Source organism: Staurois parvus, unplaced genomic scaffold (genome assembly GCF_062004578.1).
Source record: "Staurois parvus isolate SC_StPar_1 unplaced genomic scaffold, SC_StPar_1.0 ptg000047l, whole genome shotgun sequence".
NCBI lineage: Eukaryota > Metazoa > Chordata > Amphibia > Anura > Ranidae > Staurois > Staurois parvus.
Window position 1 is genome coordinate 2,898,992 of NW_028317843.1, and position 24,541 is coordinate 2,923,532.

At 41.2% G+C, this 24,541-nt stretch overlaps 1 protein-coding gene across 1 annotated transcript in view; it reads left to right on the forward strand.

Moving 5' to 3' along the window:
- The first annotated feature begins 4,770 nt into the window (after positions 1-4,770).
- The window catches only part of KCNV1 (potassium voltage-gated channel modifier subfamily V member 1), a 34,542-nt gene continuing 14,771 nt past the window's right edge, over positions 4,771-24,541 (forward strand). The window contains exon 1 of the mRNA XM_089664345.1: positions 4,771-6,321. Coding sequence (XP_089520471.1) covers positions 5,298-6,321 — 1,024 coding nt within the window. The 5' untranslated portion in view covers positions 4,771-5,297. The remainder of the gene's footprint in view (positions 6,322-24,541) is intronic.

Consider the following 24,541-nt stretch of genomic DNA (forward strand, 5'->3'; position numbering starts at 1 on the left):
TGTGAATAATATTTTGATTAACATGTGTGATGGGAAGAGTAATTGCCAATAACATTCTAGAGGAGCATGCTATGGAATCATCTACCACTCATGTGACTATTAGTATGGTCATACTGGGTATATATAATTTAGTATGTTACCGGTATATATCTTTGGAATTATGCACTTTGTGCTGGTACTAATGTCCTTGAAGCCTTAGGCTTAGAATTATAATTAGTCCTTGGGTAGTGTTCCCTTTATGAGGCTCCACTCTCCCTTCACAATTCCCGCCTCCTGATGGAAGGTGGAAAATTACACTAGTAGCCATATAAGGGAGGTTGGATTGTTGAGAACACTAGCCATAGCTCTGAGAAAAGGGATTGTATCTCCAAAATGCGTTAGCGGCTTATTGTCATCGAGTCTCCAAGTGGAGTTGGAGAGCGGACTCTTCAAGGTGGTTTTACGCATGTTCTTGCTTTTAAGCTCACAATGTTTGTGAGTATAGTTTACACTTGTTTTGCACAATAAAATGTCAAGGCTTTTCCGCCCTCTCTGTTGTATATATAAATATATATATATATAAATTTTACTCATAAATAATAATCTCAGTTAAATTATCTGCCAGCATGTACTCATAATTGCAAGGATTTGTCTCACATGTAAACTTGTCTGGGCATGCAGAAACGCACACATATAACATACTTTATTTGCTAATTTTCACTTTCAATTTAACAGAGTAGATTACTAGCATATTTTTGCACACTCTTCATGCATCATTTTTTCTATCATGCATTTAAGTGGGACTTTTAAGGATAGAAAAACAATTGACACACACTAAACTTCATGTTCCATTTTCTAATATGAAACCTCTAACTTCAATACATATTTAGTAATATGTTTTACAGCAGAAACAAATAGTATTGGAACATTTCTGATGGCAATGCCATACAGTTAACGTACACCAGTTGTTTCTTTCACAAATAATTTATTAAGAAGTCACCTAAAGACGAATCTTGACAGGTATGTAAAGTATTTTTTTCAAGCACAGTTCCACATAACACAAAAGGGCCTTCCAGAGTTACTTGTTCCTTGAACAGAGAGCAGTGAAAGATGTATCTTACACCAATAGGGCTCATGTATCATTCATGTATCCTGCGTACAACTCCCAAGTCATATACCAGCTGTCAAACTGACTGCACAGTACACATCTTATACATCTTTCTGCCTAAAAATGTTATTAGTTCAGCAGCAACAGAGATGCGCCACCCATGTCCTACCCTTGATGCATTTGTCTCCTGATGGTTCCTAATTAGAGAGATATTATGCCCTATGATTAAACACCAGTACTGAGTGAAGCCTGTCAGAGGGAAGATGTGGTGGATTGTTTCCATGACTGCTGGACTAATAACGTTGTCAAGTGAAAAAGGAAAATCAGTGAGCAGTTGACATATTCTATCCACATCCCAGCTCATGGTGCCTGCTCAGTTCAGAAACTAAGGTCACATGGCATGAACATGGAACCAGAAAAGTCTTTCTTCTCTTTACATCTGGTATCAATAATCTTTTTATCTGTCTATAAGGGAGGTATACAGATCACCAAGGCAAGAAGCATTTTTCCCTCAACCACCAATGTAGTAGGATATTCTTTCTACAGACAAGTTGGTTTTCTCGACTGACCACTAATATAAGGAGAGCCTTCTCCACTGATCATGTATATAAAGGAGGTTCTTCTCCTCTGACCACTAATATAAGGGGATTCTTTGTCTACTGATGACCAATATAAAGGGGGCCTTCTCCATCAATATAGGAAGACCCTACTCCACTTCTCCACTGACTCCTGAAATAAGTGACACCTTCTCCAGCACTCCAATTTAAGGGCTTTTCTCCACTGTCCACCAATGTAAGGAGACACTACATTAAACACCAGTGCAAGGGGAAATGTCTCCACTGGCAGCTGATGTAGGCACTTTCTATACTATTCACATATGAAAGATGGCAAATTGTCAGCTGACCATCAAAGTAAAGGGGCATTTCTTTTCTGACTACGAATATAATAGAGCCCTTTCTCATTGACCAGAAATTTAAGGATGACTAAACTGATCAGAAATTAAAGGAGTCACTTCAATGACTACTAGTGTAAGGACAAGTTTCTGTCCAAAAAAATATATCTAGACACCTTAGAGAATGCCATATATTGTAGCTTACCAGTCATTAAACTGCATTAGTTTCCTTAGATTTTTATTTTCCTTTTGTTTTCACCTGGTGATCCATCCAGTAACACATCCCATATCTTGGGGTGAATGCACTTTATAGAGGAACAGGCCCCCCCTTGGACAGCAGCAATATAAAACTGTGAAGGAGTAGTGTTAGATGCATCAAATTTTTCAAGCACTTGGCTAGAAAGTTAAAGCCAAACTCCATCTATGACTTTTTAAGCAGTGACAGCAACATTTTTGTTTTTTTTTTCTGTATAAAGGCTTTACAAAAATGAATAACAGCTAACCAATGTAAGCACCGTGCCAGTGTCAAATGGTTTGTTTCAACACTCTGACAATTTTTCAGGACAGCTTGGTCTGGTAAAGAAAGCTTAAGAATAACAGACTTACTGTCTGGATTACCATGTAAAAATAATTTGAGGTAATGAAAAGCTAGTAACTAGGAGAAGAGAGATGCAAGAAATTATGTGAAAAATTAATGTTTTAGGCATTTTTAAGACACTGTCACTGAAGTTTACAGGTACCAAAAACATTCAACTCTTTCCCAAAAAAGTTCATGTGCTTTTTCAAGCTTTGAACAAGCTTCAGGTGACATGATGCTTGTGTGAAGGGCACCATTGCATAGTAAGGGAATCTGGATGCTGAGTGTTGAAGCAGTTCAGTAATTGCAATTTAAATCTCCCAGGTGTGTGCTGGACCTTAAAATAAACCCTCATCCTGTAAAACAACCCATTCAGTTTAAAACAGAAATGAAAGGCTAAACATTTGTGTGTAGATATAAAAAAACATTTTAACCACATTTTCTCCCCTTTTTTAGAAGTGATCACATGTGCCCTGTTCTCAGCTGCATAAAAGCTAGGGGAGGAGAAACAGCTGTATACTGATCTTCTCAGTAAATGGCTGCGGGGGGAGGAATATCAGGACACGTCTGATGGTTAGAGGACAGCAGGCTGAGTGCTCAGCACAGCTAGAGAACTGACCATGGTGCATTCTCCTGCTTAGTCTAGTCAGTTTTTAATAGGAAAGCAGAGGAACTGGTGGGAATGCCAGGGATTTTGCACAAAGGAACAATACAAAGAGAACAGGATACTTTTTCATAAAAGTACATGGTACAGTAGAAATATCAGGAGTATAAAATATTGGGTTTAGAGATGCTTTAAGAATTGGCAAATTGCACTGTATTATTTTTTCTTTTGGGTTTAGATTTGCTTCAGCATTATTTTAGTTCCTAATTATTGATATAAAATAATGTTGTTGTACAGAACAGGGAGGTCATTAAAGAAATGGCCAGGTCTGGGTGTCAAATCTGACAAATAATCCCCATAATTTCATCTACTATTATATCTACACCTTACAGTTCGCTCTAATGTACCATGATCTGTGAATACAAACACATCGGCAAGGCAAAGCAAAGATGTGAATAAATGTTGATCATGACTTTGCATTACACAAAACGAATCAACCTACAAAGGCACAGGAACTTTCTGCACCAGAGGACACGGTGACACGAGCAAAGCAAACCTAATTGGTTAGGAACAGGAGTTTATTTTAGTCTTGGGACCTGAATCGTGTGAGGATGGGCCCGTTCCGCTCCTGTGCACTGTGCGCTGGAGTGTACTAGAGGTGCTGAAAGCAATCAGCCGCTCAGTGCGCTGTCCACTGTGTAGGTGCTGAAGCCTATGAGGAGCACGGTGCGCTGTTCATGCTGGAGGTGCTGAAATCTCCCCAGAGCACGGTGCGCTGTTCATGCTGAAAGTGCTGCAATCCCCCTACGGTGCGCTGACCACGGTAAAGGTGCTGCAATCACTCTAGAGCAGTGTGCTGTGCATGCTGAAAGTGCTGCCATCTCCCTACAGCACAATGCGCTGTCCACTGTGAAGGTGCCGAAAGCTCTCTGGCGCACAATGCGCTGTCAATGCTGAAGGTGCCGAGACCCCTCTGGAGCACAGTGCGCTGACCATGCTGAAGGTGCAGAGACCTCTCTGGAGCACAGTGCTCTGTCCATGCTGAAGGTGCAGAGACCTCTCTAGAGCACAGTGCTCTGTCCATGCTGAAGGTGCAGAGACCTCTCTGGAGCACAGTGCGCTGTCCATGCTGAAGGTGCCGAGACATCTCTGGAGCACAGTGCGCTGACCATGCTGAAGGTGCAGAGACCCCTCTGGAGCACAGTGCGCTGACCATGCTGAAGGTGCAGAGACCTCTCTGGAGCACAGCGCGCTGACCAATTTTAAGGTACTGAAATCAATCAGGAGCACAGTGCGCTGACCATGCTGAAGGTGCCGAGACCCCTCTGGAGCACAGTGCGCTGTCCATGCTGAAGGTGCCGAGACCTCTCTGGAGCACAGTGCGCTGTCCAATTTTAAGGTGCTGAGATCAATCAGGAACACAATGCATTGTCCATGCTGAAGCCTCTCTGTGGTGCAGTGCTCTGTCCATGCTGAAGCCTCTCTGGGGTGCAGTGCTCTGTCCATGCTGAAGCCTCTCTGGGGTGCAGTGCTCTGTCCATGCTGAAGCCTCTCTGGGGTGCAGTGCTCTGTCCATCCTGAAGCCTCTCTGGGGTGCAGTGCTCTGTCCACGCTGAAGCCTCTCTGGGGTGCAGTGCTCTGTCCACGCTGAAGCCTTTCTGGGGTGCAGTGCTCTGTCCACGCTGAAGCCTCTCTGGGGTGCAGTGCTCTGTCCACGCTGAAGCCTCTCTGGGGTGCAGTGCTCTGTCCACGCTGAAGCCTCTCTGGGGTGCAGTGCTCTGGCCACGCTGAAGCCTCTCTGGGGTGCAGTGCTCTGTCCATGCTGACACCCCTGTGGAGAACAATGCGCCCCCCCAGATGAAGGTGCTGAAAGCTCTCAGGAGCCTAATGCCATATTAATGCGAGCCAACAGAGCGGCATGCAATTCCCTCTCCCTCCTGACCTGGACAACTTTTCATCCCCCAAGGGAGGACTCAGCCAAGACAATAGGGGCCGGTTATCTCTTTATGAGGCAGCACAGGAGGAGGCATTTATTTCCCAGGTAGTCACGACTTTAGAGCTCAGCAGCAGCAGTAGCGGCAGCAGCAGAGGCAGCTTGTCGGCTGACTAGGACAGAGCAGACACACACACCGCACTCATGTTACCGACTCTGCTCTGCTCAGACGTCCCATCTCAGTCGGAGGATGAAGGGAGCCTCAGGATACCTCTGCGCTCGGGCAGCGGTAACATGCATCTAGGGAAGCCCTTTAACGCCTGTGAAGCCGGTGATTCCGACTCTGCCCTGTCTTTGGACTCCAGCGTTTTTTGCAGTGATTACTCGGCCGCTCCTCGGGACCATCTGATCATCAATGTCGGGGGAAGCCGATTTGTCTTGTCTCAGCAGACCTTGTCCTGCCACCCGCACACCCGCCTGGGCAGGTTGGCCACCTCTGGAGTGGACGAGGTCTATGAGCTGTGCGATGACGCCAACTTGCTGGACAATGAGTATTTCTTTGACCGCAGCTCTCAGATGTTTGAGTACATCATGAACTACTACAAGACCGGGCGCCTCCATGTGATGGACCAGCTGTGTGCCGTCTCCTTCCTCCAGGAGATCGAGTACTGGGGCATTGATGAGCTGAGCATAGACCACTGCTGCCGGGACAAGTACTTCAGGAGGAAGATGAAGAGTGAGTCCTTGGACATTAAGAAGGAAGAAGAGGAGATAGAGGTTGAGGATGACGACTTCACTGGAGTTGTCTTTGAGGAGTTCAGACAGAAGCTCTGGGACGTTCTGGAGAAGCCAGGCTCTTCTGTGGCTGCCAAGACCTTTGTAACGGTCTCCATGACTTTTGTGGTTGTCTCCATAGCTAACATGGTCCTGATCTCCTCAGAGGTCAACGCTATAGACCCCCCACTATTGAATGTTTTGGAATACATCTGTATTGCGTGGTTTACAGTGGAGCTAGTCCTTAGGTTCCTCTGTGTGAGGGACAAGTGCCGGTTCATGAGGAGTGTTGTCAACCTCATAGACATCATTGCCGTCTTGCCCTTTTATATTACTCTCTTGATGGAAGCTTGCTTTGGTGAGAGTACCGACTTTGAAAACGTTGGGAGAATAGTGCAAGTCTTGAGACTCATGAGATCTCTGAGGATGTTAAAACTCGGCAGACATTCAACAGGTAATTTATTCAGGTCCACACCAGCATTACGGTTTAATTTAGCAGGTATTAAAGTGGTAGTATACTCTTTATTTTAACTTTTGTCTACAGGTAAGCTTACAATAAAGCTTACCTGTAGGTAAAATGAATATCTCCTAAATATGCAACCAGGGGTGGACTGACCATTTGGAAACTCGGGCACTGCCTGAGGGCCCGGGGTCAGTAGGGGGCCCCATGAGATGCCCCTGGTACCTTTTTCATAGGCTTTTTTGAGTTTGGGCAAGGACACAGGGGCCCCATGATCCCTTATTGCCCGGGGGCCCCATGAGTTGTCAGTCCGCCCCTGTATGCAACATTTAGGAGATATTCACGCTTTCTGAGAGCTGGCAAATGCGCGGGAGTGACGTCATCGTGGCTCAGCCAGTCAAATGGCTGGAGCTCGCAAACCCAGAAGGAAGACTGGGTGAAGATGGAAGCTTCTGCAGCTGTGACAGCATGCCACTGGAGGGCTTCAATTTAAGATAAGTCCTTCATAATGTGCTAGTATGCGATGCCTACTAGCACAGTATGACATTAAACTGCATGTAAAAAAAAAATCCCCTGCAAGGTACTGTTGAGAGCATGTGGCCTGATATGGTTCAGGAGGGGGGTGGCGCTCGCTCTTATCCCCCTTTCCTGGCCTGCTGGGCTGCATGCTTGGATAAGGGTCTGGTATAGATTTTCTTTTTTTTGGGGGGGATGCCAATTTTTTTAAACTGCAGCAAGGGGTTCCATTTAAAACCCATACCAGCCCCAAAGGGCCTGGTATGGATTTGGGGGGGAACCCCACTTTGTTTATTTATTTTTTAACTGTCACTTTGTTTTTTACATTTTGCTGTCAGCGGGAATCCTGTTGACAGCAGATGAGGCATGATGGTTAAGGACTCCGCAGCAGTCCACATTTTAACAACCACAGCTATTTACAATGAATACAGATCCATCCGAAGTTATACCAGGTGGATTAGAAAACTTTTGGATTCCATAACGAATAAACGAAACAAATCACATAGAAAAGAAATGAATCCCAAAAACGAACAAAACCAGCACAGGGAAAAAAAATAAACAAAATGATCAACCTAACAAATGCATCTAAAATGAAACAAATCAAATTTTCTGCTGTTCATATGTCTACTAAGGGGCCCTTTGTTTATTAAAATAATACTTTTTACGTACTGTAAGTATTATTTTTAAGTAATAATGAGAAGATGGCTAGAGCCAGAACTAATCTTGACAATGCAGTGTTTTCGAGTAACATGGGATTGATATTCAAAGTACATTTATTTCTGACATAACAAAACTAGGTAAAAGGTGTGAGAACAAACTAAACAGATATATTTATAGAAAACATTTAACCTCCTTCTGTAAGTCCCAAAGTGATACTTTGGATACTTGCCATACATAGTATTCTATCTTACTGCATATAGGCCTCACATGCCATGCTGCCACTGCTTTTCTAAAATTATTTGGTTTAGCTAGGTCCCAAATTCCATTCCCTTAGTAATTTTCAGGTGTACACAGCCTAATTTAATTGCACAGGAGCTGTTTATTATTTCAGAATGGAAAATTAATGTAGTTATGTGTACTATTGTTGCTTGCACTGTACAACGGGGCACAGTTGATAATGAAGTGTAGGTCAAGATGGGCGGACCATATCAGGGGGATAAGGAAGGCTTGCCACAAAAAAACAGTTCTATACTTTCCAACCTTTCCTTTAGAAACCCATATAAAATATTACTGGCCAAAATGTTTGCCTTATTCAATCTTTGGAGATCTGTTTAGGCACATTATGATCTTTGATGGACATGTTACCAGGAACAGAACCTGTGCCTAATACTACAGCTACCTAAGAAAATGAACTGCTTCCCCTACAAATGTCCTCAACAGAAGATTGGCTAAAGGGACAAAGCAGGAAAAAAATCTGGCAGAAATAAGAATGACTTGACTAGTATAAAATTATGTTCTCAACTGACAGCACATAATTTTCATAATTTCAACTTGATTCATCATCCTTTTCATTGTGGTAAAACTTTGGAAGCTGAATATTTTTAATTCTGCAGATTGCATAGTGATGAGAGATCTTAGTTCCAATTATTATGATCAGATTAAAACTTTGATTGATTTGCTTACCTCTAATGTTGTGATCACAGATTTTGGATTATTGCATTGTGCCCCTACACTGCAGAGGAATGTAGGACAGCTGTAGGCCAGGGGGTTAGGTCTGGACTCTACCTTGTGCTTTGCCTAGTGCTACTCTTTAGACACAACCCCTCTCCTTGCCTCATGATAGGAATAAAACAAATGTATCTACTACATACTTAATTGGAATGACATTCTGCATCTAAGGTAAAGGTCACCTTTCATTACAAACAATAAGACATAAATGTATGCATATAATAACATTTTAAATAATGATGTAAGCTGTTCAAAAGTTTAAATGTCACTCCCCATTAAATGAGTTTTTTTAGACAATTTCATAATTAATACCATACTGTATAGTTGTTACTTTTTTATTGTAATTTCATTTCCCTTTTCTTCTGTTTTAGATAGAATTCCTATCTATCCTCTTTTGAGTGCACATTATTATCATCTGTGAATGTAGGGATAACTTTTTTATGACCCACAATTGCTGTTTCCACCAACATTTTATTATTATAGTCAGTAAACAATGTGACCACATTTTCTCTCCACATTGTTCCTTTTTTTAATATAGGACTGTTGATTTTATTAAAGAGTAAGTGAACTCCAAATCTGTTTGGCAACATGTTTCACTGCATACAGTTTTCTAAGCAAATCATTTTTCACAACCTATTGCAAAGTTTTTTACCTTAAGATCCTGCCAGAAAAAGTGCTTGTGAAGACTGGCAATGCTCTACATACAATTAGCAGTCTTATTGTCAGTTTGCCATGCAAAGTCCTTAAAGTGGTTGAAAGGAAAGGAAAAATGTGCAAAGCCTCATATAAACTGCACTTGCGTCAATTCATAGCATCTAGTCTTAATCCTGGCTCTCATTTATCTGCAATCTGCATGAGTCACTTCTGACAGTTCTCCCTAGGCAATCCATGGAGGCGGCCTGTTTCCTCCTTCGCTAGAACACAGCAGGTGTTTGACAGCCTCAGATGGTCATGTTTCCCTATGAGAATGTGTAGAGGGGAGCGTGTACTTTCCAACCACTCAGGTCTCAGATTACACTCAGCTCTTGGTTCTCTGCTGTGAAGTGTGTGACCATCTGATCTGTGTACTATGGAAAGCTGTGGGGGGGAGAGGGCTGCAGATAAACAGGTAGAGCTGATGTGGGATGATTTATTTTAATCACTGAGTATCATGTAGGGCTAGCCATTTCATTTGGCTTATGTAAGAGTTTATTTTCACTTTAAATTGGAACTAAACCCATCCATTTAACTTTTTTTTCCCAAAACAATTACTTGGAAGGCATGCAATGGATGATAACTGTCACAGCTTCTTACTCTCTTAAAGGAACTGCCATACTATCAAATGGCTGTTGTCGCAACATCTCATGTGCAGCACCATAACAATTGTGGATCAAAAGAGGCTAAGATGTCAGCCTACTTGGCTGTAAAGGATAGAAAGGTTTACTTCTGTATTATATGGCTGATGAACTGACTGTTGGCAGTGCTGTAACTGGCTGTATCTCCAGAAATGTTGCAACACGTTCACAAAAAACAATGGGGGGGATTTATAAAAACTGGAGAAGACATAATCTGGACCAGCTGTGTATGGCAACCAATCAGCTTCTGTCTTTAGCTTGTTCAGTTAAGCTTACAAAATGAAAGAAAGAAGCTGATTGGTTGTCTTGCACAACTGCTCCAGGTTCCATCTATACCAATGTTAATAGATTCCCCATATTGTGCTTGAGAAAACTGCATATAGTGAGACATGAAGGCAAACATATTGAAAAAGATGTTTAGGATTTGTTAGTGGGTGTCTGTATACTTGGAAGTCACTAAGACAATCCACCAGGGAATAGAACAAGCTGTGATTAAATGAATGAATATAAGATTCTGAATATTGAACTGACAGTTATTTTAACATATGACATCACACGTGAGACTCCATTCACTAAGTTAAGGGAGAAAGAAAAGAAAATGTTTTCAACACATGGCAGTTGTCTTCAGATAAGTCCCATGAGATTTTAAAATTACAGTCATTTGGCTGAAAATAAAACTAATCTAAGTTGCTAAAGAGCCGCTGGATTACTTTATGGTCATGGAAGGGGGTCCCCTCCTCCCGCAACTGCTGTCTTTACCAGGCTCTGCCTGGCGAGGCTGCAACCAGCGGAATCCATTTCCTGAGACACAGTGAGAGGTACAGATGTAATTCCTCCTACTGTATGGCATCAGAAACTGGAAGTGATGAACATTTTGTCACTTCTGGTTTTTGTGTCAAGTAAAAAAGCCATTACTGGCTTGTAAACACATCGGATCAAACCAATCTCACTACACTGCAATTCTGTTCTCTACTGGAGTCACTCATTTCAGCCCCGCCCCCAAATCCCTCCTTACAGGCTGTGATTGACAGCAGCAGGACCCAATGGCTCCCATTGCTGTGTCTTAGCCAATGAGGAGGACTCTTGTGCACATTGCTGGACCTGGATTGGGCTCAGGTGAGTATAAGGAGGGGGTTGAGGGTGGAGCTGCACACTGTGAGTTTTTTACCTTCAGGCATAGAATTCATGAAGGTAAAAAAAAATGTCAGCCATTAGAACCACTTTAAATGATGTAGTGTTAGAAGCCTGAGTTGCCAGTTGCTAAGTGCTGTAACAAGAGTGAGAAGAGAGGCCTTAGCCCTGTGTAAGTTCCAGTTACAGCAAAGAGTATAAACAGCGGCATGGGATGGGATTAAGTAGACTTGTAGGATCAAAAAGTGGTCGTGGCGGATCAGTTATGCAATATCTCCTCTAACGCTAGTGGTTCTTTTTCTCTCCTATAATAGCTATGTAGCTTCACCCCTGCTGCATTTTAAACAGGAAGGGTGAGAACTGTTAAAGAACAAGAAAAAATAACAGATCTACTGGCAAATATCAACAAGCAGGCCCAGATCTAGCCTATCTGATCTGGGGTGCAGCAAAAAGAGTCAGGGGCAGAATGTCAACACTGTATGAGTCACTGACAGTCTTCACAGTGTCACAACTGTGGAAACACTAGTGTGTATTAGGCTGTTTTAGATTAGGGTAATTAAAAATAACCTATGTCCCCTTATATCAGATGCCCAATTAGAACCCCCCCTCTTTATATCAGGAGTCCTCATCAGAGTCCCCCTTTACATCAGGTTCCCATCAGAGTGCCCCCTAACATCACAGCCCCCATCAGAGTCCCCCACACATCATAGTCCATATTAGAAGCCCCTTTATATCTAGGTCCCCATCTGATCCCACCTTACATCCAGGTCCCAATCAGCTATCAGACCCCTCCTGTCTTCCAGGTCCCCATCAGAGTCCCACTTTACATCAGGTTCCCATCAGAGTCCCCCTTACATCAGATGTCCCCACCAGAGTGCCCCCTTACATTAGGTGTCCACATCAGATTGCACTCTTACATCAGGTGTCCCCATCAGAGTGCCCCCTTACATCAGGTGTCCCCATCAGAGTGCCCCCTTACATCAGTTGTTCTCATCAGCGTTCCCCCTTACATCATATGTCCTCATTAGAGCCCCCTTACATCAGATGTCCCCATCAGAATGTCTCTTACATCAGCATGTCTCTTACATCAGGTGTCCCCATCAGAGTGCCCCCTTACATCAGGTGTCACCATCACAGTCCCCCGTACAACAGATGTCCCCATCAGAGTGCCCCCATCCATCAGGTGTCCCCATCAAAAATTCTGCTTACATCAGGTGTCTCCATCAGAGTGTCCCCTTACATCAAGTGTCCCCATCCCCCATCGGAGTGTTCCATAACATCAGGTGTCTGAATCAAAATTCCCCGTTACATGGATTGTTACCATCAAAGTGCCTCCTTACATCCACTGTCTGCATCAGACTGGCTCATGGATTAATGGATGCATTCTCAGAGACCTAGGAGGGGCACAGCTAAAATTGGGAAGGCACAGCCCACTATGTTAAAGGGAAACTTAGAAAATCTAAAATTTCTGTTTTAATGCTATTGACAGATTGCATCATAAATATAATTTTTGATTTAGCCCAAAATTCCACTTTAAATTCCAAGAAGAAAAACAAGTCTGTTAATTCAGATTTAGAGATCTTGTTTCCTGAGACCCCAAACATTTCAAGATGCTAGGTGTTTTTATGACTTTAATAAAAGTATTCAAACAGGCAATTATCCTTTGCAATCCATCAGTTGTCTTGAGGTCAGTGAAGGGAAGATATTTATTGATCGGTTGTTATGGGTTACTATATATTACCTATTTTCTTTTTTCTATAAATTAAAGCCTAACTCAGGTCAAAATATATATATGTTTATAAAGTTTTTTTTTTTTAAGCCTAAGTTTAGGTGATTCAAAATATATGTCAGAATGAACGTCACTTATATTTAATGTAAAGTACCCCTTGTGCTGGTGTCAGCTGTCATAGTGAAAATCTCTACTCCCCCCTCTCGTACCTCGCAGCCAAAATCTTCTGGTGTGGTGAGGATTAATACTTGGGTTTGTGACAGGTATTCCTCAAGAGTGCTGAATGTGCCCACGTTTTCTGCCCCTTTTCTCCATTCATATAAGCTGTGGTATAGCTTTCATAAAAGAAACGTGATCTATGAATGGATGAGACAGACCTTTCATCACCCTTCCATCCTCCATTCATAGATCACTGCGGGATATGGGAGGGGGCAGAGATCTTCAAATTTATAGTATGACAGCCAGTATCAGCACAAGGCTGGCTTCACATTACATGTAGATTTTATCCCTTCTGCTGATTTTTTTTAAAGTTAACTAACCTTAGGCTTTAATTTTGTTTGATGACACTGAGATTTGTCATCACTTCCTGTTCTGATGACCACATAAAGGAAATGGAGGGAGCAACTATGACAGGTACAAGAAGGCATGGCCAGAGGTAAAACACTACCAGAAATTCTATTGATCGCCTTATCAATCTGTTAACTTTTGTCTGTGACCCTGATTGCACTTGTTTTGACATAAAGTGAGAAAAAAATCTATTTAACAGGGACACAGGCAGCAATAAAACCTACCAAGGGTCCTTCCATTCTATCCAAAAACTACATTAGAATGGTTTGGCTGGAACTGGACTTAAAGAATAACTATACTGTAGGTAAAAGTTTTTTTTTATCTGGGACAGAGTGATGAGATTGAATTTGAACATCTATCAGGGAGATTCACCCTCTCTATTTTTCCTGTTTACCATTATCACTGAGAGTGCATGTGAAAGAAAACCCCAAATTTAGGGTTGGCACCAGAGCAGGAATAAAGGGGGAATCCACCAATGGGGACACTAGTCCTGGTGACCCCGGTGACAACCAGAGATTCCTTCACTTTGGATGGATTTCTTCTCACCTGTTTTAACTATGGGCTAGGATGTAAAGAAAAATCTCCCTGATGGGACACCAATACCAAAAATGGGTTATAACCCTCCCTTATTCTTACTCTATCCAAAATATTAAAAAAAAGGTTTAACCTTCACTTCTGCCTTAAATTGAAAGCCTTTATTTCTATTTCTCTTAAGTGCTATCCATTTTTCAGTAAGTCAGTTGGTTATTAAACAAATACATTTAGTTCAAGGCATCACATAATATGTGTAATTTAAACAGGAATACACTTTTATGTCTTAAATTTTAATTAGCAGTCTCTGTGGTAATACATTAAAGCATTCTCTAGAGAAAAAATACATTTAAATGCACAATATTACCAATTAGCAGACTGACTCAGCTACATTTTCCTCTCTTAATTCTCTACATTCTATTAATAACTTAGAAAATTTCTGTTCTCAAGTTATAGTGGAACTCCGTCCAAATTGTGGAGTTGATTTACTAAAACTGGAGAGTGAAGAATCTGGTGCAGCTCTGCATGGTTGCCAGTTAGCTTCTAAATTCAGCTTGTTCAATTAAGCTTTGACTTTAAAGGATAAGTTCACCTTTGGGAACATGTTACATGTTCCACCCGTTTATAGGGTGGAACATTTATCATGTTCCCATAGCCGCAGCTGCGCCCACCGCCCCCTCTCCCTCTGACAGATAGTATGGAGAGAAGTTTCCCCGTACTATTTGTCAGATTTGTAAACAGAGTTCTGTGAAAGAGTGCCTATGTGTCCAGCCAAGCCTTAGTGGCTGTCAGCTTGTAGTTTTCATTCAAGCTTCCTGTCAGAATATCTGCTTGATTATACATCACATACGCCAAGCAGATATTCTGACAGATATTCCACAGGAGACCTGCATGGCATCAGAGATCTAATGATCACTGGTTCAATGCTTGAAAGGCTCCTTTGGACAAAAATAGTAAATGCACATTTTTTTACCTGCAAAAAAATGTGCATTTATTATATTTGTCCAAAAGGTGAACCTATCCTTTAAAACTTAGAAGCTGATTCTTCCCCCTCCAGTTTTAGTAAATCAATCCCTTTGTTCTGGGGAAGTATAAGATATAAATATATATATATATATATATATATATATATATATATATATATACAGTATATATTACATTTTACACCATTAATTCAGCCATAACTTTATGACCAGATAAAGTGACTAACGTTGAATATCTGGCGACAACGGCACATAAAGGTGGGAGGGATATATTAGACAGCAAGTTAACCTGTTGTCCCTGAAGTTGATGAGGTAAAAGCAGAAAAAATGGGCTAAATGGGCATAAGGATTTGAGTGTCTAGACGACTAGAGCAACTCCAAAACTGCAGCTCTTGCGGGATGTTCCTGCCATGATTAGGAGTCCAAGGAAGAAAAACTAGTGAACAGGGTCATGGGAGGCCAAGGCTCATTGATGCATGTGGGAGCAAAGGTTGGCCCATGTATCCTGATCCAATAGAGAAGCTACTATAGCACAAAGTGTTGAAAAAAGTTAATGCTGGTTTCAATTGAAAGATTCCAAAACTACTACCAATACCACTCAATGCTTCCCACATAGCCAAATTAAATAGGACTCTCAAACAGTTCCTCTGGCAAGGTAAAAAAGCACACTGCTCCCACCCCCATCTCACAAAACGTAGAACAGTAGGAGGAGCCAGCCTACCTGACATCAAAGACTACTACTGTATATGACCACTCAGTTGGCTAATCTCAAACATTGGTTTTCAACCCCAACTGGATGGAAATAGAAGCCACCTGCACTCAGACCCCTAACATATACTTCCTTTTGACGGCGGATGTTTGGAAACCAATCACACTGTCAAATCTGCCTTCCACTACACAGGCTTCTCTGCTAGCCTGGTGAACACTTTTACAGTACAGTACTCATTTCAAGAGCCCAATAATAGTCAAATTAGATTTCCTGTCAAAACTCTAGAGGTCCTCATTCCTTATACTTCAGTTAAAAGTTAGGATGACAGGGGCTTTAGATGCGTGGACAAACTTTTACAGGTTCTACTACAAAATCCACAGAAACTCTTATAGCAGAATATGACATCCCCAGGTCATCCTTTTTCACACACGCCCATATACTGAGTTTTCTTTCCAAGTTTCCTTCCCCTACCATCCTTATCAACAAGCATGTGTGGGAGTTCTACACCTCCATACCAGATGCCCGCAAAGGTGGATCAGTTTTTATAAGATACTTCACCACAGAAAACCAATTCACAAAAGCCCCTCCTATACTATTATGGGAGAGTGATCTTAACCATTATTTTACTCCTAAACAATGGTTTACAGCATTTCGATACAACTATACCACCTCTCATTGCATCAGCTACTGGGAACTGCCCAGAAGATAGTGGCAAGATGGTACCACACATCACAATCATCAAAATAATCAACATCAAATTCTCCCATATGTTGGAGATCATGTGGACAGGTGCGTATCATTTACCACACATTCTGGCCCTGTAAAAACCTTATAAACTTTTGGAGGAAATTTTGTATTATCGCTGACATCTCAGGCATTCTAACCCAGCCTGATCCAGCACCGACGCTGCTACATCTTGGAATAGAAAATTTCTCCTCAATGTATAGAATAGTAGTAATTCTTATCCTACTAGGGGCTCCCTCTGAAGGTATAGCTCTAGTTAGGATTAATTACCAGTATGAAAAACTTCTATCCTACAGATTAGCCTCTTGCACCACATTTGACAAAGCTTAGAAAGCATGGGTTGACTCATGTTCTTAGTATCTTAATGTATAAATCGTAGGAAACCAATTGATAAGTCTAGACTGTTACTATGAGTATATCGGTAGCCCAGCTAGGCGAATGTTTCACTCTGAAAGTCCTTTGGATAATGTTACATTTGCTTTTATCGTCCCTTTCTGTAATGCTTAAAATCAATAAAAACTATTGTACAAAAAAGATGCCAAAACACACAGTGCATCACAGTCTGTTACACATGGGGCTGCATAGCCACAGACAGGTCAAAGTGACCAAACTGACCCGTGTCCACAGCCAAAAGTACCCACAGTGGGCATGTGAGCATCAGAACTGGACCATAGAGGAATGAAAGAAGGTGTCTTTCAGGTGTCGACTTGGCTTTCAAATTCTCCAGATCTCAATCCAATTGAGCATCTGTGGGATGTGCTGGATAAAGTCCAATCCATGGAGACCCCACCTCGAAACTTACAGGATTTAACGGATCTGCTGCTGACTACTTGGTACTAGATACCACAGTATATCTTCAGGGCTTCAGAGGATCTAGTGAAGTCCACGTGTCAGTAGGTCAGGGCTGTTTTGGCGGCAAAATGGGGACCTACTGAATATTACATAGGTGGACATAATGTTATGGCTGATCCATATACTGTATATATATATATATATATATATATATTAGTAGTTTTGACTCACTACTCCAAGGTTTAAACATTCTCCTAAGTGTTCATAAACAGCTCAAGTGCCCGTTTTCTGCTCCTGGTTGGTTTGCTTTCTAAAAAAAACCACAGCGCTGCTGCATTCAGGATAGAAAATTTACTGCAAGCACTCACCTACCATACTATAGTAATATATGTATTCTCTAAGAGTGGTCACAGCAACAGACCCTAGAAGAAACTTTGGTTCATTAGTAGAGATATATTAAAGAACAATGGGGTTCTAGGCAGAGCAGTAACATTAAGCCCATCATCCTTTCAATTGACATTGACAACGGTTGCAATAAGCACAAGGAAGCTGCATCATTTGTATTGTCTTTATGGGTAAAGCATGCCCCATCACACATCAACTGTCTACAAGTACATCCTCCCTTGTAAAGTGACAGGTGGGTAAACAGCTTTGACCAATTCCACTCTCTCCTAGGTTTACTGCAGGATAATTAAAGCTATAGATGGGTCTCCTGGACATCCATCAGGCCCTATGCTCCCATCTTGGTTGCCTTGTGGGTAATCCAGCTCTGGCCACTCGGACAGGAAGTTAGGGAAACCTCCAGATCAACAGGCCAAAAAAAATCTAACCTTTTGGCACCCTTACCACCTGCTAGACACAAAAAATATTTTGCCTGGAATTCAAGTGTTTACAGTGATAAAATATTAAAAAACTGCGTGTAGTAAAAGTAATACATAATTAATGCTGTATTTTAGATTTAAAAAATCACAATTTTACCTAGTTAGGTGTTTATTACCAAAAAATTATTTTGTTATATAATTATTATTATTTTTATTACTATTATTCAAGATTTCTATTTAGTTCAATCAGTTTGATCAGAACTTCACAAAATAAAGGCAGACATTTCAGTTACAATACAATTCATGGCAAGAGAGTTAGTAGAACCAGTTTCAGTTGTTAGGTAGAGTTTGGAAAGGCCTCCCTGTAAAGATGAGTTTTCAGGGGTCAACTAAAGCCAGACAGAGTAGAAGATAGCCATATTGGAATGGAGTTTGGAGTTCCAGAGGATAGGAGTGGCTCTGGAGAAGTCCTGGATGTGAAAAAAAGGAGAAGGTGACAAGGGAGCAGGACATCAGGAGGTCTTGGGAGTAAATAGCACAGTCTGGGTAATATAAAGATAAGGTTGATGATGAAGCTGGGAGCAAAGCTATGGATGGCTTTGTATTCTGTTGTAAATATTTAGAATTTTATTTCTTGGGTGAGAAAGTGGAGGGATTGGCTGAGAGGAGTGGTGGATACAGTTAGTAAGGTGAATGGGTCTGGCAGCAGTATTCATGATAGACTTGTGAAGAGGTAGGCCAATGAGGAGGGAGTCAAAATAGTTGAGGTGAGAGATAACAAATTAATGAATTATTGCAGTAGCTTGGAGGTGTCAGTGGTTAAAAAAGGGCATATTTTGTACGTGTTATGGAGGTGAAAATGGCAACATTTGAATAGTGATTTTATTTGGGGATGAAAGGAGATAAGAGTCTAGGATTACACCTAGAACTTTGTTATGAGTGAGGGGGTAGCTGTGCTGTTGATCTGGAAGCAAAAGGCAGGGCAGGGGCACAGGGGAAGGAAATGCTGCTAGACTGGCTTCTTTAACAACCAGCTGCCATGTGATAAATTACCGAATGAAAATATGCAGTAATTACCGCAATACATATATTTTACAGCAAGATTTATTTACCAAAAAATTCTTAGTGAATTGCACATTTGCAAAAACTTTACTGCATGCGTTATTTTACCGCATGTTTTATTTAACTCTTAGTGAATTGACCCCTATATCTTTTGAGACTTCTGGTGATTTTCTCTGGTTTTAGTGGTCAGGGATTAATTCTGTGAGAAGAGCAAGTGTGTCCTGGAAGAAAGAGAGTGAGCCATTGTAAAGAGAAGTGGCCAGGTTAGAGCAGGGCAAGAGTGAGATTTTATCATAGAGCAAGTCAGTGGCAGAATAGAGAAGAGAAGGTGTGAACTGGCAAATGATTCATTGGGTAATTGTTTGCTAGTTGGAGGGATGGAGGTGGAAGAGAAGGTGAGCACGAAATGGGTGAGGTTGAGATCACAGATAGCAAAAGGGTGTTGGAGGGGTTGCAAGGAGTGCAGAAATGGCAGAATACAAGGCCAAGGGTGTTGCCATCAGAGGAGTGTGTAACCAGTGATTTAGGTCAAATGTTTAGGTTAGATTGAGAAACTGAGAGGTAATTGGGGTGTTAGCATTAAAAGGAATGTTAAAGTGAGCAAGCAGGTGTAATATCCCTAGAAATAAGGAGAAGCATGAGGTTGAGGTAGGTAAGATTTATATTTTTGCACATGCCCCAGTATCCTAGAGGTTATGCCAGAATGTGGGATCAGAATTAGCAAGAGGTGATGAGTCTAGTAATAGGCTGTCATCTGAGAGCGGGCCACAGGAGTGTAGAACAACCTGCACTCCTGTGATCCAAAAGAGCTTTGGCTGTACGTCTCCTTTAATTCAGTGCATCTGTGATGGAGCAGAGAAGAGGAAATGAGAAGACGAATTCATGATCTGTAGCCATGTATAAATTCTGCACCACTCATGCCAAAACTGATACTTTGGTGAAATTTGTCATGGTAAGAGTGCCAATACCCCCTGACAAAAGTAGAATAAGCACCTGATTCTGTCTTGATATCAGACTCTTATAACCAGCTGGAGTTTTTTTTAGCATTTGATAGAACATACAAAAGTCAAACGTTTTGCCAGCTTCATTTTTTTTATGCTTGCTTTCCCTTTTTTGAGAGATTTCTACTCACTTCCTGTCTATTTTGTGGGATTTAGACAGAAAAGGAAATTCCTCTAATGGTGACACATGTAGCAAAGTGTGTGTGAACCCTAAATCTATTTTGCACATGTTTGTCATGATGTCTCACTGTACACAGTCTTCTTAACTATTAAGTCACATAAGAGACATTGTCAAATGTTTCAATATAGTGTCAAAAAAGGAAAAAAGATGTATTAAAGAAAAATACTTATGTTCATTTTAAACTTTACCAACTCTACGTTACATAAAAGTCACATTAATGTGATGTATCTGTGTGGGGATCGCCACTCAACCCAACCAGCTTATGCAATCCGAAAGAAAGAAGCAGCCTCAGGATGCGGGTCTCTGCTAAGCCACACCCCTTAATTTTCTTTTTCTGACCACCAGGGCTTAGGCATATGACTAAGCCCCCCATGGGCAAGGTGGAATTCGTCATTGGGCATGTCTTAGCGGAGACCTGTAGAATGAGGCAGCTTCGTACTTTTGGATTGCACGGGCTGGTTGGGTTGAGTGGTGATCCCCACACATATACTGTACATGACTGCTCTCTGGATTGGCACACAGACACTGGCAGCACCCAGTTAACCATGAGGATCTTAGGGAGAGGTTTATTCCTGTTTGGAGCAGCATCACAAGCTATACCTATGAGGTCACACTAATGTGATATCATTTTAATCAGCAGATTTGTTGATCATAGAAAACACTTTGTTTTAATTTTTTACTATTTATTAATATCAAAAGCACATAAAAATCAATATATCCAAATTTTTTACCCAATTAAAGCAGAACTCCGGTCAGAATTTTTATTTTCCCATGCAGTGGAGCTGTGCCTGCACTGCATGGGTTAACTGCTCGTTTTGTTAAAGGACTCAGGAAAAAGCTTTACCTACCCCATCCTCCTAGCCTCCTGAAAACCGCGCTCCCCCATGTTCAGAAGTGGACTGTTCCTGCTGTCCTCATGTCAGGAGCTGGTCTATGAGCGTGATAGTGTCTGGAACAGCCCATTCAGAAGACCGCTAGTGTGCAGGGGAGCAGGAGCAGCAGGGACTGGTTTTGCGCTCGGAGGATCAGTGGATTAGGTAAGTATACAGTATCTAAGCTTTGGGAACCCCTAGCCAAAAACGAGCATTAAACCCATGCAGTGTGGGCACAGCCCCGCTGCATGGGAAAAGAACATGTGTACCCAGAATTCTTCCTTAAAGCCTTATCTTTCCCCAAAAAAGTTGGATGATACTTTGGTGTAGACTACAAATGCTAAAAGGTATGATGTGTAGAACTGAGACATGGGGAACATGACAAAATGCCCATAGATTCAAAAGGTCTTGGCGACTCACGTTTTTAAGCAAATAGTTTTTTTGTAAGTCTATTACAAAGTTTCTTACCTCCTGATGCTGCCATTAACAGCACTTCCCATCAACAGCAGGGTTGTCAGCCTACTGTGCAAACTCCTTTAATTCACCTTTGAGATGCCTTTCTGATACACCTAGTAGACAGCCCAACTGCCAACTGAAGGAGCGCACGCAGTTGGGCGACAATGGTGCTGCTAATTGCAAAGCAGCAGCTTAGCATTTTAAGGCTGCAACTGAAAGTGTTATTACTGACAGGATCTCCAGCTAAGAAATGAAAAAGTTATATGAAGGATAAAACAAGAGTTCTTACCAACTCAGTCAGATGAATGGGTAGGAGAAGAAATGAACACAGAATTGGATCTTCTGAAGGAGGGGTTGTGTATTTCACAGAGGATAGCAGGGAAAGCCGAAAACATTGCTTGAATTGAGTTCACTACACAGAAAGGTACAAAGACACTATATTTTACACAGATCAACACATATTTTCTGAACTTACAGAATGTACAAAATAAATTACATTTTTGTAAAAAATAAAATATATTACATTTTCTTCTTAGGCTTAGATATACTTTATTGAGCAGGATGTATGATTCTGAGTTTATTTACTCTGGAATGAATACAGAAGCAAGACTTATACACAGAAGCAATATTTACATGCAGTGTATGCATGTGCTGTATGCCAACCAACTTTCAGGAAAAAATAGAAATGATTAAACTCTATATCAGAGCCTGAACCCTACAGCAGTTAGGAAATAGTGCTTGACCACCAACCCAACCCAGCCTATGACTGGTCAATCAGGGAACAACCGGATACTGATATGGCAATCCCCCTTTTCTCTTCTTCTGTAGTATGCATGTAAAAATATTATTGCCACAGTGAAGCTAAATACAGCTGAGCTGCAAGCAGATATAAAAACAAAATTTATATTGGAACTGAACTAAAACACTGAAGACAAGCTATGCTACAGAGAACATCCAATAATGTTTAGTGTGCCTAAGCAGTGCCCTGAAATCATGTACCATTTATCAGGAATTCCTCCTGAAGAAATTAGCAGTTTTAGTCACTACAAATCATCTCAAGTAACCACTGACACCAAGAGGGGAATTCTTCCCAATGGCCAACTAGGTACAGAACATACTTTACACTGATCACCAGTGTAATAGGGTCCTTCTCCAATTGACCATCAGTGTAAGAGAACCCCCTTTCCTATGACCATCAATGTAAGGTGGTCCTTCACCCATGGACCACCGATCTAAGTTGGCCCTTCTCCACTCACCACCAATCTAAATTAGCTCTTCACTGACCACCAGTAAAGATGGCACTTCACTGACTATTAAAGTGAAGGGGTATTTTTTCACAGACTACTACAATTTTCACTGTCTGCATTTCTTTTCTGGCCTCTATTACTAGTATTTGTTTTGTTTTATTATTACTAAGGATCATTTTGGCCCTTGGCATCAAATACTTTAGGAACACCACATTTTAATTTATTGTTATGGCCTCTTACACACTGTACTGATGCATGAGCATCAGACATTCCTGCCAGAAAAAATGGATGGATGTACTGTATATCACTTGCGAGTATTTGCGAGTATGCACACACCAGCAGGAAGCGTGGCATTTGCACACACTGTATTTTGGTGTATTTGTGAGTATACACACAAAAATACTGACCAGCAGATTTCTATTTTTACACATCACACCATTCGCATGAGTGTGTACAGGCATATTGAAAACAATGAGCTGCATTTAGATCAGTAAAAAAATGTCTGACAACTGAGCGTTTTTCAGGCAACAGTGGCTTGAATTTTATTGTTCAAATTAATGTACCCTGAGCTGTAGATATAGTGATTATCAGCAGAGGTTCCCTGAGACTTGAAAGCTATTTCAAGGGGTTTTTCATGTTACAGTATAAAGTTTGAGAATGGTTTAGGCATTCTGTTTCTACAGCCTTACAGGTGTTTATTTGTAGAGTGAGAGTGATTAGGTGATGTCACTATTGTGGTGCTCCTCACTGGAGGCTCTGACATGAGGAAGCAAAGGCCTGCCTCTGCCAAATATTGCTGCTTCCAAATAGATACAGAAGAAGGCATGGTAAGTCAGTATTGAGAAGGATCAGCTGCAGAGAAACCACAGTCAATAATGGTCTATAGTCCTTTGCTTTCTGCCTGTCTTTTTTATGGGCACAGTTTTCACAGTTCAGTTCCTCTTTAATACAGTTGCATGATAATCTAAAAAAAATAGGAATCTAGGAAAAAAGTGTAATGTAAAAAATAAAGTGTCTCTAAAGCAATTTTTTCTGAATAGAGTAGGAAATTGTTAATGCCACTATCAGTTCTTGTCCTGTTGGGGACAAAACAGAGGTTAGTTAGAAGTAAGAAGCAATCCCTTGCCCATTCTAAAAATATATAATTGGATTAAATTGTGTTTTTTATTTATGCTACAGATTCAGCTGCAATTAGCTTCAGCCTGAAAATATTTATTGTTCATACTCAAAGCTGCTGATTTACAGTATATTTACCAATAAAGCAGAGCTGCACAACCACCATGCTAAGCACAGAATCTTTTCTCTACCCTCTCTTAAGAAGACCATGTGATTGGCGAGTAGCAGCAGCTTTGTATTTATAACTACTGTGTGATCTCACCCTGATGGCAAATGTGAAGTGTTTTGTAGGTGTAATAACCTCTGGTATGTGTGAGATCGGGATCTGACATTCACTGCAAACCAATCACAGTGCAAAAATACATACAAAAAAGAATAATGAATCTGGAGATCTCAAAAGTCTGAAATATAGACAATACCAATGTTATTTGTGAGGATATAAATTCCAGTCGTTAGTTTTGACATGTTCACTGTTTCCATTTGCTGCAAAGAAGAAGTTTTTCTAAATTTCACTTTTCTAAGTGAATGTTCTATGCTCTTATTGTAGATCAACCCCACAGCATGGTGACAAGCATTATAATTTGCCCCTCATTGTCATTGATAATATCAAGGTAAAATGGCAACCGATTATTAATCTGCTAATGCTGTTTATAAAATGCTGCACCTGTTCATTCAGCCCCAAAGCAGCTGATTAATGAGGGATGCAGTAAGATTGCCCTTACTGTCCTGCTTCAGCCCGTCACTGGTAGGGTTT